This window comes from Ranitomeya variabilis, chromosome 4 (genome assembly GCF_051348905.1).
Source record: "Ranitomeya variabilis isolate aRanVar5 chromosome 4, aRanVar5.hap1, whole genome shotgun sequence".
Lineage (NCBI taxonomy): Eukaryota > Metazoa > Chordata > Amphibia > Anura > Dendrobatidae > Ranitomeya > Ranitomeya variabilis.
In genome coordinates, this window is record NC_135235.1 from 624379699 (window position 1) to 624400140 (window position 20442).

Here is a 20442-nt window from a genome sequence, read left to right on the forward strand (position 1 = left end):
CTCCCCATCCAGGACGGAGTGCAGTGTTGGGTTCGCGAAGAGCTGTTTTCTTGGCAGAGGTTGATGGATTCCATTGAGTATTAGTAATTCTCTCTCCGCTTGCATTTCATTACATTCAATTACTTGGTCGGTGCAGAGCCGGAGCTCTGTGTAAGTGCCTGAGAATGCGTGCAGAATAAAGCTCTGTGTGCCTTCGCTCAGGGCTCCGCTGCTCTGGGGATCGATGTCACATGCAGTCGTGTGCTAGTGCAAGGCTGCTGCTCAGTGACTACGGTACTTGGTCATTATTGGGTGACACAAGTAGAATGCTAAGGATTAGTGATGATCGAGCACTGAAATGCTGGAGTGCTCGGTACTCGAATCAAGCTTGTCGGATACTCGGATGGGCTACACTTGAGTTCCGAGCATAATGGAAGTGAATGTGAAACTCTAGCATTTTTCCCAGAGGACCCTAGCTACTCCACTTCAGTGCGGCCCATGTCTCAAATGATTCAAATGAGCTTCTTATGGGGACTCGAGCACCACGCGACTCTCAATGCTCGCCCATCACTGCTAAGGATCACACTTTTTTCTTCTATTCCTCTCGACAAGCTGAGTTTATTTCAGTTACGACAAAGGTAGAAGACTCAACAATCAGGAGCGCTGAAATCCGACATCTGATGACCCATCCTTCTTTTGGCATTGCCCAAGAATCTAATCTTCATTCTGATCTTAATAAAACAACACTGGTCTGCCCTCTCTTGTCCATCACTGCTAAAGATCACACTTTTTTCTGCTATTCCTCTCAATCAACTGAGTTTATTTCAGTTACGACAAAGGTAGAAGACTCAACGATCAGGAGCGCTGAAATTCAACATCTGATGACCCATCCTTCTTTCGGCATTGCCCCAGAATCTAATCTTCATTCTGATCTTAATAAAACAACATTGGTCTGCCCTCTAAGGGGGTTACTAGTTTTGTGTTTGATGAAATGCTTTTCCAAACTCTATTCGTTACAGATCCTAAATTATTCAACAACTCCTCGTCATCTGCTGGCCCCTAATGATTCTCAAGGTGCTCCATTATCCGAAAGCAAGCCACCGACTTGTGACACTATGGACCTCACCTCTAAATTTTATGAGTAAATGGTGTTAATTCTATACATCCACTCTATCCATACACATCCCTATACAAAACGAACCAAAGGATTCATTGATTCTTCCTGTCTGACACAATCTGACCCTGAATGGCACAAATGAACAATGGGCCATTCCTGACAATAGGAAGAATCAGAGGTCTCATGGGGGTTTAGGCTGTAGGTGAAAGAGACCACCGGAGGTGGAGGACACAGCCCTGTCCTTCTATAAGGATGCTTTGTTCAGAGGCAGGGGGGTGCCCTTCACTAAAATTAACAATGGGTAACTTATTTGAATGGTGAAAACTCTCATTATTTTCTTCGAGCCATTGTTGAGGACATGTATCAATCAGAGTCGGCAGATTTTCGTCATTTTTTTTTACTAGTACCTTGTCCAGCACCTAATCATTCTTCAATTAGTTTTTATATAAGATGGAAATCCAACAGATCAAAACACAGAGAGACAACTATCGGTTAACCTCAACATTTGGGTCTAGTTTTATAGTTTTTAAGGTTGAAGGTAGACATAAGTCCATAGAGTTCCACCCATACCCCAACAGGTTGATCCAAACTAAGGCAAAAACCCGACGAGGAAGATTGTGCTATATTAGGGGAAAATTCCGTCCCAACTTCACATACAGCAATCAGACAAGTGGATTTAGAATATTTTTAAATATTTTCTACATGTGACAGTCATGGTGACCAAGCTGATCTTGTTGGTGTCTTCTGTTGGATCTTTAGGCTTTTTTCCATGTCATGTTGATACTTTTCCACTAACTATGCCCATACGCATGGGGTGAGAGTAGTTGGATGGCCGAAGAACCTTTGAATGAATGATCATTAGGGAAGAGTCAGATGGTTGTATAACTCGGAAGAGGATTGCAACGCTCAGACTGGCCGGTAGCTCTCCCAACCAGTGTGTAACAGCTGCATAGAAATACATGTGGTCACACTCTGGTCGGGAGAGCCATCAGCTGGTCTGAGCATTGTGTTGCGATCCTCATCTGAGTTATAGTTCCGTCTTACTCCGCCCTTATGCTGAGGCAGCCACATACGTACATTGCAGTCGTTAAACCAGGCCATACATGTTGACTGACACCAGGTGACAGTTGAAAATTAATATTGTTAAGGGAATATTCTTACAACTAAAGATTGTTCGTGGACTTAAGATCTGAAAAAATTAATCACGGCTGACTTCAGAGGATGATGACCTGTGGATTGGTCGGCTAAAAGTAGTAATTTGTTCTAACGTTTTCACCCAAAGAATAACCATTTTGGTTGACATTGTTCATTTTCTCAGCATAATTGTGTTTTTCACTAGATGGGTACCTCTAAGGAAAGATAAAGCTTGGTTATGGTCATCTGGTTGATTTGGCCACTGATGCTTTGGTTAAGGTTCCTTCATCTCAAGGTTTTTTGGGAATTCAGAAGAGTGAATATTTTCTTACTCTTTTTTCATGTGTCTGATTATTCTCCACCAAGAGTATTTTTCCGGTAAAGTCATAGGATATTAAGGACAAGAACCCAACACTAATAAAGGATTTTGGAAATTGGAGCTACTGAAGTATCCAGGTATCGACTTGATACCAAAACCATTATCGTCTGAAGACCATTACTGGACCATGTTGTGGAATGACCGATACATCTGAACACCGTAATTCTTTCTAACAGACACTTAAGATTCCCGACTCTCATGGGGCATCAGAATGACTACGAACGGCTACAGATTCAATTAGCAACATTTTTACAATACATTTTTTGTCCAATAACAAATCCTTTTATTTTTTTCCTCTTTTCATTAGTCATCATACAATAAAAAACTAAAAGACAATAATCCATCGATTTATTTTACTTTCCTGACAACACTTTCTATTATTTCAGCTCATAAATTTCCTGATTTCATCCCACACGTCAACAAGCTGAATTATGGGGTATAAAAATAGCCACTACATTGAAATGTTACACATTTTTTCCCTCTATATTGCAAATACCGGCCAAGAGTGTTTTGCTGCTTCTTTTTTTTTTCAATCTTTTTGGCCTTGACTTAAAGACACGTCGTTCTGTTAATTGCTTCCATCTCCCACCATTGTTTGATTGCCAAAATGAGAGTTTATCATCACTATACAGAGCACCATATCTGCACACTACAAAGATCTGACGAGGGGAGAAAAAGAAAAAGGAGCTTTGTGTACAATTTAAATGCTGGTACATACAGAAAAAAAATTCTTCATAGATTTTTGTGATAATTCTGGGAGTCCAGATTCTTATCAACCACCCAGACCTCCCAACTTTTAAACACCTTAATCCTGCATTTTTTCAATACAGCGCTCAGAAATGAGAAGACTATTTACCATCATGGAAGGGTTTGAGATGTCTATAAGCTTTGCTTGTGCCGTTCTTCTCATGGCCTGCAGCTCTTACCATCTCTCCTCTACATAACCCACTGCATATTGCAGGGGTGGACCCTGACAGAAAAAGACCCCTGAGCAGAACTTGTGCCTGGGGCTACCAAACAAGTATATTACATTTGTGCCTAATTTTTATTTTTGTAGGTTCAATAAAAAAGAAGGCAAAAGATATGACTACTGCCAGGTATGACCGAGACACATTTGAGATGGACGGCAACGAACTGGAAATTGTAAAGGACTTCAACCTACTCAGATCAATGATCACTCAAGATGAAGTGACGACACTGGAAGTCAATATAAGGGCAATAATGGGCAAAACAACAATTATGTCACTGGACAAGATCTTCAAATTGAGGAACATTTCACAGGTGATGAAGGCACGGCCTGTACATAGTCTGGACTTTTCCGTAGTAACATACGGATGTGAAACCTGGATGATAAAGAAACAAGACAGAAGAATCAATGCCTTCGAAATTTGGTGCTGGAGGAGGATGTTGTCAATACCATGGATGGCAAGAAGAGCAAAGAAATAAATTTTGGAACAAATCAAGCCAGACATGTCACTCAAAGCAAGCATCACCAAGCTTTGACTTGTCTACTTTGGACAGATCATACGAAGAGAGCAATCACTGGAGAAGGACATCATGGTCGGAATAATAAAAGGAACAAGGCAAAGAGGAAGATCAGCAACCTGATGGCTTGATACTATCAAGATAATTGTGAAAACCTTGTTGGACCTATCTAGGCCTACACAAAATCGATCTTCCTACAGATTGTTCATCAATCAAGTCGCCATGGCTTGCATACAAGCTGAAGGCTGTTAAATAATTAATAAAAGAAAAAAAATCACAACTTTTTGGTGCCATTTATTCATCATCTGTAATAAACTTTGTGTGTGGGTTGTTTCAATTACAAGGATACCAAATATGTTTACGGTATTTACGAATTTCTAAAACAATTACAATAATCACATTTTTTTTACAGTTTTTTTTGTAATTTCATAGACAGAAAATGCTGACTGTTATTTTACCACTGATACAGAGATACATAGAGGTGTGTCTCTATGCACCAGTACATAATGCCTGTAAATACCATTTCTCTCTTTAGGTAGAGAAAATCATCATATAGTATACTTAGGCTCACTGATAAGGTTTCTGCCTACCATTCTATTGGTTGTGAGTTTGAATCCACATGTTAAGAAATTCAATTAATTCACTATATGTGCAGGTATTTACTAAGCAGAAGAGATGTGGTGGGGCAACTCCTCCAACCAGTGTCGAACTAGGGTTCAAAGGACCAATCGGTAACATCAACTCAAGGGCTCCAGTTTTAAGCTACATGCAAATATGACTTTATCCTCATTCACAAATTTTGATAGCAATAAACTTGGTTGATTGGTAAATTAATAAAATGCTGTCTTTGTCTGTATATGGTTAATCAAGGTTATTGTGCTAAGTACTGCTCATATAAGAGGGTGGTGGCCCATTCCTGCACAGGGGCCCACCGGAGGAATCTCCTGTTATCCTGTGGGCCAGTCCGAGTTTGCCCTCAATGTTCAGAATCGTTCATTTAGATCTTTAGATAGAGAAAATCCTCACATACTATACTGTGGCTCACTGATAAAGTTTCTGCCTGCCAAACTACGAGTTGTGAGTTTGAATCCGCACGTCAAGAAAAGGAATTAATTAACTACTGTACACATGAAGGCATCTACTAAGAAGTGATGCTGTGGGGCAACTTCACCAATGTTCGGAGTCGGTGGAGGAAAAAAATAGAACAATTACAACAGCGTCCTGAGATAAATGCAGTACCATTGTACTCATGCGATATATCCACCTCCAATATATGGCTGCCGGACAAATTATATACATCCTGCCACTCATATTTTGCACAATTTTTATTTTTTCCATCTTGTTTATTTTTCATTACGAAAGCCGGTCAAAAATTCCAGCTAATAAAGTATGGGCATATCTAATTTTCTCCTCTCCTGCAGTCAAATTAGAACCTCCCAGCTAGGAGAAGACGTGAAGGTGGGGGATCTGAAAACAATAATGAGGCCTAATCTAATTACATGGTTTATTTGTGGTGATTTGTCCTCCAATCAATCTTGCTCAAGCAGAATAATAGGCAGATAATGTGCGCTGAGCTGAACTTCGCTTGTTTCTGAGCTGCGGGGTTAATGAGAGGCGTTGGCCCTGGTGGGAGCAGTCATCCATTATCAGGCACACAAGCTAATTGAGAAGCATCGGATGCTAGGCGACAGGCAAGATGCCATTCACAAAAACTTGGTATGGGACATAGAAACGGCCTCATTTATCCGGCCAGAAATCGAGAGTTTATTACAGAACTTTGTAGGAATATTGGCTAAATACTACTTGTGTAAGTTTGCCTCAATTATGACAGGCCCATGACGTCCGACCCCTGGAGAAAAGGTTATTATGAGATTATAGAGATTGACCTATACATATCTAGCGCTCGGTATTGATCGGGATTTCTCTCTCCCCACAGACTGCGACTCCTACTGCAAGGCATCAAAAGGAAAACTGAAGATCAACATGAAAAAGTACTGCAAGAAGGATTATGGTGAGTAATCCCAAATCTGTACAATCTGAAAGAGCTCCACGTTCGGCAGTCATCTTCCACCAATTGAAGAACATTATCATTTTTATCTGTAGATCACCAATATATAGTCCCAGATCTATAATCCTACTTCACATATACATGGTAATCCATGGGGAGAGCACAGAGATAGCAGAATTCATCTTCCAAGTGCAGCACACCCAGCACTGACTGACAGCGACTCAGCAGTAGGGCTGGCTGTCAGTCAGTGCCGGAGGGGCAGTTACAGCTGCCGTGCTCTATACACAGAGCAGTGACTGAGCCCGTGCCACCCACATAACTGAAACCCAAATGCTACCGGGAGGAATAAAGTTCCTGGAGGTCTAAGTGTCATCACCGAGCAATTCAGAACACTATTAATCTGAATATTAACCCCATAGCTGCAGGTTAGTAGACATTTTCCATGTAACAGGTTCCCTTTAATGCTTCCTAAAGCATTCGGCACATCTTACCCCAGCGCTCACCTTAATTAAAACTGGTGTAAAAAATGCCAATTTTACTGAATCAGGGCCTAAATATCCCTGCCGGTCCTTGGTTGCATCTCCCCGCCCAGATCCCTTTGACTGACAGGTCTCTCCCTATGCACACATATATTAGGAGAGACCCATCAGGCCAGAGGAACCGGGTGGGGAGAAGCTGTCGGCTCTCCAAAGTCTGTTTTCCTTGAAACGCTGCAGACTGGTCCAATTTGGATAATCCCTCATTGATAATAGATGCCATTTCTATGAGGATTACATGATGTTCTGCTGCTGGAACCACAATGATTGCCGTCCAGCCATGATGGCTCCTCCAGAGTAAGAGTTGGTCTTCTCAGCCACTCTGTTATGATTAATGGTTGACGCTGGTGTGAGGAGGACTCCACTTAGGACAATTTCTAGTTCTCAGAAATTCAATTTCCCTACAGCACCTCCACAGGCTAAATTGAGTATTACACTATACCTATATTCCTCACCTGGATGATACAGGACAGGTCCTCCTGAGACAGATGCTCTGTCCAACCACTTTACACTCTCGCCAACAGGAGAGGATCATGGACAGAGGAGCTGTGATTTCCATAATACAGTCTATGGAAATGGTTTATTTTTTTTTGTACACAGGAGCACCTGTCACATCCCTTTTTACACCAAAACCGTGCCTTTATGTACAGTCACTAAATAAAAGTGGTTGCCTATTATCGGTAGTGTCCTGTTCCGTTTGGTAATGATCACCGGCATTGGAGAAGTCCAGCGGATTCATGACTTTGGGCAGCAGTTCTGCCTACATCTAGATGATTGACACGCTGTTCACTTCTTGATCACACGATCGGGGTCACTGTGGCCTCCATTGCACAAGATCAGCCGCGCTGGTGGACGCCTCTGGAAGAAGGGGAGCAGCCCAAGAAGGATTATTGTGCAGGCACGGGAATTCAAAGGCAACTGCCACGACCCAGCATGCATGCCCGACATAGCAGTTTTGATGCATAAATGAAGGTGTCAGATTCACAGGAGTTTCCGAATAAAACTTTGAAAACCCAGTAACCAGGGTCAGTGCACATTGGGAGTACTTGATGCAGATTTTGATGCAGAAAGCTCTGAAACTTTCCCATTTATCTGGCACAGCCACATTCAGATGAACGGAAGCCATTTTCAGTTGCAGAATCTGTAGCGTTTGCACTGACCCGAAAGGGAATCTGTCACCAGTTTTAATCTTCCCAATCGGAGATCAACATAAAATAAACAGACCCTGATTCTAGTGCTGGGTCACTTACTGGGCTCCTCACTATAGTTTTGATAATATCACCATCCTCCCAGTGCTGAGCTCCATCTAACCCCACAGACACCAGAAACTTATACGCAGAAAGCTGCCAAACATTGGGGGATGCTCATGAATATTGAGTTCTTCATAGCAAGAGCTTGTCAATGAGAATACTAGCAGAGCTGCAGAAGCAGATCAAACAGTGCATAGTCAAAACTACAGCAAGAAGCCCAGTAAGTGCCACATTACTGGGATCAGGGTCACTGCTCTTACTTTACTGTCAGATGGGAGATCAATAAGTGAACCTGGCAGCTGGTTTGCGGTGAAGACGCTGGGGCCCCGGACGGTTATTAAATGCAGCAACATATCAGAGTAAAGCATTCCGGCCTGGAATGACGGAGCTGGTGTCTGATTCCTGCTGCTCGTGGTTCGGGCAGTATTAATCAGCTGTCAGGTTTCTTTTAAATGCATGAATTATAAAAATCCATGTTTTCTCTCTAGCCTTTGTGTTGCCTATTGCTGGCTGCAGAGCGAGTTAACTGGGGAATCGGTCAGTGAGCTCCTGGTTGACAAAAAAAAAACGCAGAGGTCCAACAAATACAACTTTTCCCAACCAATTATACATTATCAGCTGAAGTTTGTTGTGGTCATAAATCAGCTGAGAGGAGCTCAGGAAAAGACATAGAAGAGTTACAAACTCTCCGTCCGAGGGAGCTCTCTGACAGATTCTCAGTTAACTCAAATTCAGCAGCCAGCAATGGGCAGCGAATAAAAAAAAATATACACAATCCAATTGTAAAAATTATTTTTAATCCAAAACACACTCATTTAGGCAAGTAAAAGCCCTGACGGTGTCTACAGCCTTTGATTTCTTCTGGAGCAGAGTTCCCCCACAGACCTGGGAGAAGCCATGCACTTGTGGTCTCCTCACAAATGAGATGTATGGCCGAATATCGAGGGCTGTGAAGTTTAAGTAGCTTTCCAGAAACAAGTCCATTTTAGGATTTGCATACTAATTGGTGCCCGGTGGGATAATGGAGCATTATTTGGGGGGGGGAACAAAACCGCAGTGATTGAATGAATGCCCCACTTTGCATGGCACAGCCCACATTCTCACGGCGTGGCGGGATCTGCTGTGGTGACAACTTATGTCTCATGTGAGATCCCTCAGAGATCTTTAAACTAAAGATGGTGCAACGAAAATGGAGCTGTAATCCGCTGCTGCCCCCTTTGCTCGGAGCGAGGGGTTCGGAAAGCGCAGTGGGCACCGGAGACGACTATTTAGTTTCTCCCGCTGTGTGCTCTGCCCTTACGCTGCCTCCTCGGGTGCAGATGAGAAGACAAGCTTTTCTGTACAAGGCCTTGGCCCGCCGCCACCGTGTACTGACAAGAAAAACCGCCTGCGCCCTGCGCGGCTGCAGAAAGAGGAGAGTGAAAAATCCTGACGTGCCGCATTCTGCCGCCCGGCGGGGGGTGCCTGACAATCCTCAAATGGGCATCTAAGGGGGACGCCTGCTGCTCCATTTAATACGTCCGCTCACTTACAAACCGCAGCTATTTCACCTCAGCGTGAGGGCTCCTTTTCCTGAACGGACGGTTAATCCGCTGGTGTCTGATCTCCGTGGCTTGGAAGGGCACGGCTTTGTATGGAGGGGAAGCGGGAGCTGCCAACTTTCCCAGAGAGACTGGAAGGGCGGAGGGGGGAATCTAGAAGGATAGGCCATGCAGCTACGCCCCGCTTACAAATAGTATCGCGGCCTGGAAGTGGCAGGGGGGCCGAGGTACTGCCAAGCAGCAGAGGGACGCGGGGAAGGGTCCTATCCAAGGGGAATGGAGATGAAAGGAAAGCCACAAAAAGAAGCAAAAGCTCGGCCTCCATCGCCTGTCCTGTCCCTGTAGGGGGGGACTTTATGCCATGGTGCCTGACTGATATTATACCTGTAGAAAGGGTTAAAATGTCCGGTTGCATCTTCATTGTAGCAATTCCTTACAGTTCTCGTAATGTCCGCTTGCTGTCATTGAATGGAAAACTTCACCTTCGTAGTCCGAGGCTGAAAAACGGTTTGACCATAAAACAAGTTACCAAAGAGCGCTCAGAGTCTCATGGTGCTATTCACTGACAGAGAGCGGCGATCTGGAAATTGGTCTACATGCACCGTTAAAAAAAGCGGAACATGGATCCTCTGCCCAAAAGGTTTCCTGATCTGGTGGACGTTAATATGTAGCAAACTGTATAACATTGCCCTGCTCGCTCACCGTTACCCCAGCCTGAGGTTTTACCTTCCGCACCCAGAAACAGCACCACTGTTGGCCACTGGCTGTGGCTGGTATTACAGCTCGTTCACTTGGTGTGCTTTCGAGGTTTACTCTAAACCGTAGGTTAAAAGGTGGAAGTCAGACCCAATGCAGACTATGGTGGGCATAAATCTTAGAAAACTGGGCTCGGCTGAGCGTGCAGGAGTTCTTCTTGGGGAGAGGCGGGTAAGCAGCTTACGCGCTCCCCTGGTGATAACATCCTAGAGAACAGAGGATCGGGCATGTTTAAATCCAACATGTCCAATCCTTCTTTTCTGCCACATCTGCTTTTAGGCCAGAGTTAGGACACCCCTCATACAAATTACACGGTCCCACTAAAATCGACAGGTGTGGTCGACATTCATCCAATGCGTATGGCCACCTTTCACACGTGGCACGGCTCGTACGTGGCATAGTTGGTGACTATTTTCTGTGCAGGACCATACATGTGGGCGAGGTTTTACAGATCCACTTCATGACTTATAGGAGAATAAAAAACAGGAATCCCAATAGCAATGGAAACCTGGCTACAAATATCCAGTTGGGGTAAGTTCACACATTGTGGATGAGCTGCGGACACTTTGATCAGTAAATCCGCAAAGATCTGCACAGACACATAAAAAAAAACAAAAAAACGTGAAATTGAAAAATCCAAAAAACGGGTCAGTTAAAAAGATAAAACCAACATGTGGATGAGATTACAGAAATCTCATCCACTTTGCTGGTGCTGTATTCAGCTGCGGATTTTCAGGCTGAAAATCCAGGTGGAAAATCCTGAAAATATCTATATGGTGTGAGCATCCCCTAAGGTTGTGTGTGGCGGAGCTGGTACCATCGGCGTTTCGGGAGCACGTGTAGCCCCCTCCCCAGCCGGTGACACATCCACAGCCTGCTCTCATGTTTTCACAGCTGGAAGGTGAAATAAGAAATTCTGGAAGACTTTAGGATTGAGAATGTTGATTTTTCCAAAGGTGTCTTGCTCCCTCCCCCCAGCAGGAAGCTACAAGGTTCTTGCGTTCCTGTGCAGACTGGTCACTAAAGCCTCCTGTTACAGATCCAGTTGTGGTGGTGGCTGGATCTTCTCACCGGGACAAGTCAGGGACCCATTTCTAAGACAATCCCTGACTATTGGCGGGATGGGTGCATCCTAATCCTAGGCCAGATATCCCTGCTCAGGTTCCTACCACATACATGAATGACCACCTGCTCACACAATGGGGGGATTATTATCACATGATTAATTAATTAAAAGTGTGCTGCACTGACATGCACCTTAATGACTAAGACCCTCACTGCACCACACTGAGACCCTCGCATCACTTTTCATGCAATAACCATAAAATCAAGTCTCTGCCAGTCATGGGCTGGTGTAAGGTTGCACTATAATTTTTGACCATTTTTGTAGAAGAGTAAAATAAACTAGTAAGATACAAAATATTCCACAAAAATGGCGTGCAGCGTAATTTGTGACCCCTACTGGTGCTGGAGAATGATAAATCCCCCCAATGTGTTTTTGGTTGATGCGATTCGGCTGAAGGTTTGATGTTTTTATTATTTTTTTTAAATCACAATTTACCCCTTGGAGTACGTTCTGTAGGTCCAGATGTATGGGAGACTTTCTAAAAGGTTGTATATGGCAACAAGTGACCATTATTTATTAATCCAGTATTATCATGTATAGTGGGTAAGGTCGAAAACACACAAGGCAGATTTACAGTATAAAGGAGGTGTCTTAAAAAATAGTAACAAATTACTGTAAAGATGTATTACTCTAGTAGACGTTTGCGCTAATTGAGCATGAAATGTCCTAATTATCTGGAGCCCTCTAGGAGAACTGCTACTGACACCGGCGGCATTCACTGCTTCTGATCTCACCCAACCCTAAACCTATACCCCTTACTACCTGTTACTGTCATTTGAGAACTTCTATAGCAGTCCATATTTTAGTATATTGTAGTTCTGGAAATTGTGGGGATGAGGGACTCTGGTTTTAGAGACCTAAATGTACATACAGGAGATACACCATGGGGAAAACATATGCAGGTTAGCTCCCCAACAGAAAGAAGAAAACTCTTGCATCAACCAAACCAGAGAACAATCTGTATAATGCTGTTTGGGGGGTTTTGATCCTCATCAGAACAGGGCAGAGTACTGGTTGGCTGATGAGATGCATTTTATGCACTTCTGTGGGATCAACCCTTGAAAAAAAAAAATCTACAAAAAATTGGCAGATATAATTGTGAAATGTACTGACAAATCCAGAATAAATCATAGACAGTATAGAGTATTATTATCCCCCCTAAAACATATGATAAAAGAGTGGGCGTATACAATTGTGTTCAAAAGTTTACATACCCCGGCAGAATTTTTGCTCTCCTGGCCTTTTTTTCAGAGAATATGAATGATAACACCAAGTCTTTTTCTCCACTCATGGTTAGTGGTTGGGTGAAGCCATTTATTGTCAAACTACTGTGTTTCTCTTTATAAATCATAATGACAACCCAAAACATCCAAATGACCCTGATCAAACATTTACATACCCATTTCTTTATACCATGTATTGCCCCCTCTAATATCAATGACAGCTTAAAGTCTTTTGTGGTAGTTGTGGATGAGGTTCTTTATTTTCTCAGATGGTAAAACTGCCCTCTCTTCTTGGCAAAAAGCCTCCAGTTCCTGTAAATTCCTGGGCTGTCTAGCATGAGCTGTGTGCTTGAGATCTCCCCAGAGTGGCTCAATGATAATGAGGTCAGGAGACTGAGATGGCCACTCCAGACCCTTCACCTTGTTCTGCTGTAGCGAATGACAGGTCGCCTTGGCCTTGTGTTTTGGATCGTTGTCATGTTGGAACGTCCAATTATGTCCGATGTGCAGCTTCTGGGCTGATAAGTGCAAATTTGCCTCCAGTATTTGCTGATAATGTGCTGCATTCATCTTTACTTCAACATTGACCAAGTTTCATGTGCCTTTGTGGTTCGCACACACCCTAACATCAGCAATCCACCTCCGTGCTTTACAGTCAAAATGGTGTTCCTTTCATCATAGGTCTTGTTGACCTCTCTCCAAATGTAGCGTTTATGGTTGTGGCCAATAGTTCAATTTTGGTCTCATCACTCCAAATTACCTTGTTCCAGAAGTTTTGAGGCTTGTCTCTGTGCTGTTTTGTGTATTATAGGCAAGATACTTTGCGGCATTTGCGCAGTAATGGCTTTCTTCTGGCAACTCGACCATGAAGCCCATTTTTCTTCAAATGTCTCCTTATTGTACATCTTGAAACAGCCACACCGCTAGTTTTCAGAGAGTCCAGTATTTCAGCTGATGTTATCTGTGGGTTTTTATTTGCATCTCAAACTATTTTCCTGGCAGTTGTGGACAACATTTGTGTTGGTCTACCTGACCGTGGTTCTGTTTTTACAGAGTCCCTGATTTTCCATTTGTTAATCACAGTTTGAACGCTGCTGACAGGCATTATCAATTCCTTGGATATCTTTTTGTATACCTTTCCTGTTTTATACAGTTCAGTTACATTTTCCCTTAGATCCGTTGACAATTCTTTTGCTTTCCCAATGACTCACAATTCAGAAACGTCAGTGGCTGGATGAATGATGCAACAGCCTGTCTCCATTCAAACCCATTTATGTCAACTTCTGTGCATGTTATCAGGCCAAAATCACCAGGGTATGTGAACTTTTGATCAGGGTCATTTGGATGTTTTGGGTTGTCAATATGATTTAAAAAGAGAATTATGCAAAGTGGAGATCTGGTTTGGCTGTGTGAGGAGCATTGTGGCTTTAAGTCTCCTCATCTTGGCATGCTTAGCATGTCAATCTCCACAAGGAGAAACGATACTTCTTGGATATCAGTCGGACGCCTCTCACACAGCCAAACCAGATCTCCACTTTGCACTGATGAGGGGCAGTACCCCAAAACACAGTGTCTGCAAATTGAGATTCTGGTTTGGCTATTATACTAAATCATGTGACAAGGCTTGTTAAAGGGTCGACATTGCGACATTGACTTGTAGGATTGCTACCTTCCAACATGTGGCACTAGAGTTCTAGTTCTCTTCCTCTCTGAAGAGAGGATTTGCATAATTAGCATATTTCCCAGAGGAGCATTGCGGCTTTAAGTCTCCTCATCTCGGCATGCTTAGCACGTCAATCTCCGCAAGGAGAAACAATACCTTTTAAAAAGAGAAAACTCAGTAGTTTGACCATAAATTGCTTCACCCAACCACTAACCATGAGTGGAGAAAAAGTTTTGGTGTTATCATTCATAATCTCTGAAAAAAGGCCAAGAAAGGAAAAATTCTGCCAGGGTATGTAAACTTTTGAGCACAACTGTATGAGGCCAATATGCATCAAAATATCTTTTAGTTACTGCACAGGAAAGCATAATCTATACTACTTGAAAATGGGGTCTTGTAGTTTTTAACTACTATAATACTGTCCCTATGTACAAGAATATAACTACTATAATACTGTCCCTATGTACAAGAATATAACTTCTATAATACTGCTCCCTATGTCAGAGGTGTAGCTAAGGTTTTGGTTCAGGGGAGCAAAGCTTCTGAGTGGGTCCCTAACCAGGTAACCATAATTACAACTGGGTGACGCACTCTAATAGTGGATGTAGGAGAATCTCAGCAGATGACCGCGTTGTTACTGAAAATAAAGACCAACATGGATATTACCGCCATATGGTCGGTGGTAGATACCAGTCCTGCAGAACATATAATATATGTAATATATGTGTATAATATAATGTACATATAGTACAATGCACTCCCCATATGCCTGTATAGTATAATACTCTCCCCATAGGCCTGTATAGTATAATGCACTCCCTATAGGCCTGTATAGTATAATGCTCTCCCCATAGTCCTGTATAGCAGAGGTGTCAAACTGCATTCCTCGAGGGCCGCCAACAGGTCATGTTTTCAGGATTTCCTTAGCATTCCACAAGGTGCTGGAATCATTCTGTGCAGGTGATTAAATTATCACCTGTGCAATACAAGGAAATCCTGAAAACATGACCTGTTGGCGGACCTCGAGGAATGCAGTTTGACACCTCTGCTGTATAGTGTAATAGAAAAAAAAAGAAGCCAGCACTGCTTATGGTCCGAACGCAATACAAATGATGCACATGCACCTACTGAATTCTAACTGTAGTTCAAATATGAGACATTTAGCAAATAATTGATAAATTTTTTTGAGCTACCCCGCCACTTCACGGCAATCTCATAATGGGGCAGTCCTACGCTACGTATTTTATTAACATTGTGCCATTACGGCCTCCTAGATGTATAAAAAAAGCATAAAAAGAAAGACACCATTACTTTACTATGACATGCAAGCTGTACCTGGAGCATTTTCAGAATCACTCCCTTGGTGCCAGGAAGGAAAAGCGTAGGTGAAGGCCGATCAGGTCCTGTACGGACATATCAGATCTGGCTTCCACACCTCCAAACCAGCACCAAGGTTAAAGGGTGAGACAGGCTCAGACACAGCTGCAAAATTAACTAGAGCCTGAGGCAGGGCAGGGCTGCTGTGTGTGTGTATAGTGTAATGCACTCCCCATAGGCCTGTATAGTATAATGCACTCCCCATAGGCCTCTATAGTATAATGCACTCCCTATAGGCCTGTATAGTATAATGCTCTCCCCATAGTCCTGTATAGTGTAATTCACTCTCCATAGGCCTGTATAGTATAATGCTCTCCCCATAGGCCTGTATAGTGTAATGCACTCTCCATAGGCCTGTATATTGTAATGCAGTCTCCATAGGCCTGTATATTGTAATGCAGTCTCCATAGGCCTGTATAGTATAATGCACTCTCCATAGGCCTGTATAGTATAATGCACCCTCATAGTCAGCCAGTACAGTATAATGCACCCCCATAGGCAGCCAGTACAGTATAGTGCACCCCATTAGGCAACCTGTATAGTATAATGCACTCCCCATAGGCCTGTATAGTGTAATGCACTCTCCATAGGCCTGTATAGTGTAATGCACTCTCCATAGGCCTGCATAGTATAATGCTCTCCCCATAGGCCTGTATAGTGTAATGCACTCTCCATAGGCCTGTATAGTATAATGCACTCCCCATAGGCCTGTATAGTATAATGCTCTCCCCATAGGCCTGTATAGTGTAATGCACTCTCCATAGGCCTGTATAGTGTAATGCACTCTCCTTAGGCCTGTATAGTGTAATGCACTCACCATAGGCCTGTATAGTATAATGCACTCTCCATAGGCCTGTATAGTATAATGCTCTCCCCATAGGCCTGTATAGTATAATGCACCCCCATAGTCAGCCAGTACAGTATAATACACCCCCATAGGCAGCCAGTACAGTATAGTGCACCCCATTAGGCAACCTGTATAGTATAATGCACTCACCATAGGCCTGTATAGTGTAATGCACTCTCCATAGGCCTGTATAGTATAATGCTCTCCCCATAGGCCTGTATAGTATAATGCTCTCCCCATAGGCCTGTATAGTGTAATTCACTCTCCATAGGCCTGTATAGTTTAATGCACTCCCCATAGGCCTGTATAGTATAATGCTCTCCCCATAGGCCTGTATAGTGTAATGCACTCTCCATAGGCCTGTATAGTATAATGCACTCCCCATAGGCCTTTATAGTATAATGCTCTCCCCATAGGCCTATATAGTGTAATGCACTCTCCATAGGCCTGTATAGTATAATGCACTCCCCATAGGCCTGTATAGTATAATGCTCTCCCCATAGGCCTGTATAGTGCAATGTACTCTCCATAGGCCTGAATAGTATAATGCACATTCCCATAGGCCTGTATAGTATAATGCACTCCCCATTGGCCTCTATACTGTAATGCATCCAATAAAAAGAAATAAATCCAATACTCACCTCTCCTCTTCCCTTGTTCCCGCGGTGTTCTGAGCGCCTGCACATCTCCAGACAGCAGACGCCAAGTAATGACATCATCGTGACCCCTGTCAGTGTCGGCATCGGTGATTTCAGACGCTAACAGGGGAGATGATGGGAGAGGGAGTGTAATGATCCTTCTCTCATCAATGCGGTCAGCTGTATCGGAATCTAGCCGATACAGGTGACCCTGCGATGACGGGTGGGGGTACCACTGCTGGCACTGGGCCCCCCACCATCTGCTCAGGGGCCCCATAGTGGCAGAGTGGCAGTGCAGGGAGATCGATTCTCCCTGCTCTGCCGCAGAATGTATCTGTATCGGTGCGATGTGCAGGCCGATTCAGTTACATAACGTAGCTCCGGTTCACCGCCCCCTCTGCCCCCCCGGTAGCTTTGCTACTGCCCCATGTACAAGAATATAACTACTGTAATACTGCCCCCTATGTACAAAAATATAACTACTATAATAATGTCCCCTATGTACAAGAATATAACTACTATAATACTGTCCCCTACGTACATGAATATACCTACTATAATACTGTCCCTATGTACAAGAATAAAACTATTATAATACTGCCCCTATGTACAAGAATATAACTACTATAATACTGCTCCTATGTACAAGAATATAACTACTATAATACTGCTCCTATGTACAAGAATAGAACTACTATAATACTGCCCCTATGTACAAGAATAAAACTACTATAATACTGCCCCTATGTACAAGAATATAACTACTATAATAATGCCCCTATGCACAAGAATACAACTACTATAGTACTGCCCCTATGTACAAGCATATAACTACTATAATACTGCCCCTATGTACAAGAATAAAACTACAATAATACTGCCCCTATGTACAAGAATATAACTTCTATAATACTGCTCCCTATGTACAAGAATATAACTACTATAATACTGCCCCTATGTACAAGAATATAACTTCTATAATACTGCTCCCTATGTACAAGAATATAACTACTATAATACTGCTCCAATGTACAAGAATATAACTACTATAATACTGCCCCCTATGTACAAGAATATAACTTCTATAATACTGCTCCCTATGTACAAGAATATAACTACTATAATACTGCTCCCTATGTACAAGAATATAACTGCTATAATACTGCTCCCTATGTACAAGAATATAACTACTATAATACTGCCCCTATGTACAAGAATATAACTACTATAATACTGATTCCACGTGCAATAACAAAGCTCCGAAGTTTAAGAGCATCCATTATTAAATAGGATTCCTGATATTCGTGGTTATGAAGGCAGGATAGGGGAGATGTCATTGCTATGAACACAAAAAAATACATGGTCCTTTGGCACTCGGTTCAGTATTAATACTGTTCTGAACACAAGGTCATCTGTCATGGGTGGAGTACAGGAGATGACATTTGTAGTGCAATCAAAGAAGCTGGGAGTGTTGTCATGTAGGAAAAATGTTCATAATATATTTAGAGGTGAACGGAGATGTGAAGAACCCTTGTGCCCTAAATTGTATCTTCCAAAAATGTCCAAATCTGTAATTTCAGCCATTACTATACTGCAATTTATCTAACCCGGGCTCTGTGACTAATGTACTTGTCTCTCTTGTCTTACAGCGATTCAGATCCATATCTTGAAGGCAGACAAAGTAGGAGATTGGTGGAAATTCACAGTCAACGTCATCTCGGTTTATAAACAAGGAATCAATCGAATCCGTCGAGGCGACCAAAACCTTTGGATTCGTTCCAAAGACATCGCCTGCAAGTGTCCAAAACTCAAGCCTATGAAGAAGTATCTGCTCCTGGGCAATGACGAGGACTTACCTGACCAAAATGGGGTGGTGGCAGACAAGACCAGCTTGGTCATACAGTGGAGGGACACATGGGCAAGAAGGCTGAGAAAATTCCAACAGCGAGAAAAAAAAGGAAAGTGCAAGAAAGCCTAGAGGCTTAGAAGACTGATGGCCCTCGAAGGAGAATCCAGAGTTATGTAGAAGAGTGAGGGAGGACCGTAATTGCTGCTTGCTGTAGAGTCTGGAGCAGATAGGTTTTATCGAGTAGAATTATTTTTTACTTTTTTTTCATTATTTTCCCAGAAAGGAGGCTAAAAACTCGCTTATCGAAGCTGGTCGTTGATAAAAAAAAAAAAAAAAAGAGGACAAGGGAGGGTCACTTTTAATTATGGAACTGATGCGTTTGCACCTAATATGTAGAGTTGATTCACAGACACCAGATCACAGGACTGAGAGAAGGAACGAGAGAGATGGGAAGGGAGGGATGGGGCTGGGACTGGGTTTGGGAGGGGGGAGATGGGGGCGAAACAGTTTTTGCGGAGAGATTTATGGCCATGCAAGCTGTGAAATTTGCACCTGTTCAGTATCTTCTACGTTGTGAGTCATTAATTGTAAAAACATTTCTCACGTTCCGCAAAGACAAAGCCCTCTGGCTTCTTTTCCATTGAGATGGAATGGGGATAGACAACCCCTCCTAGCAGTTTAGTAACCTGTAAAAACACCCCCGAGGGCGGGGAATATTTTTGTTGATAGCCACACATGCAACCAGGCAACAACAAAAGGGTTAAAAGCAGCACTATTCTTCAGTTTTGGGATTGTCATTCCTGCACCTCCGCACCCCCCTACCCCAACATTTTTTTATTTTAAATCTTTTCCAATAGGTGCTGACTGCTAGGTATACAAAAAAACCTAGGAAAAAAATAATTTGTAAAAAAAGATACAAATCCTAACATTTTAAGTATGTAAATCATTGAAATAACTTTTTTCTTTATGTTGTGTTTTTGTATATGTTTATTAACTTTCCCCCCCATTACCCTTTCACCCTGTACATAGCATTGCATACAGGAATGACAGTATTAGCCGGTCAGGACTGGGGGTGGGAGGGGGATAAAGTAAACTTGTCAGCAGAGATTATTATATATATACTGATTTAAGAAAAAAATATATATATGGAGTTGATGTAGCTTGTGTTTAGACCCAGATGTCCAGGACACATGTATTTTTTATTTTTCTTTTGTGTTTTTAATATGCTCCTTTTTAGAGGGGTTTCATTATCAATTTTAAGCCCCTGTGACACATGATTAACTGAAAGTTAGATTTAGTGATGTATAGCTGGAAACATCCATTTCACTAGTGAACCTGTCGACGCCACTATTTTGCTTCTGAATATGCAAGGAACTGAGGAAATAGCTAAGGGCCTCTTATTCGTGTCCCCAATAAAGGGAAAGCAAAACAAAATTTGGTTCCACTCCAGTTTCGGAATAAAAACATACGCAGAAGGGACACAGTCAAAAACACAACCATGTAAAAAAAGCCTAGGTGCTGTCGAGAAGAGGCG

General features: G+C 42.7%; 1 protein-coding gene across 4 annotated transcripts in view; it reads left to right on the forward strand.

The window, feature by feature from the left end:
* Positions 1–19228, forward strand: part of NTN1 (netrin 1) — a 173005-nt gene extending 153777 nt beyond the window's left edge. For all 4 annotated transcript variants that reach the window (XM_077253548.1, XM_077253545.1, XM_077253547.1 and 1 more), the window contains exons 6-7: positions 6031–6105; positions 18709–19228. In XM_077253548.1, coding sequence (XP_077109663.1) covers positions 6031–6105; positions 18709–19037 — 404 coding nt within the window. In that variant the 3' untranslated portion in view covers positions 19038–19228. The remainder of the gene's footprint in view (positions 1–6030; positions 6106–18708) is intronic.
* Positions 19229–20442: the final 1214 nt, after the last annotated feature.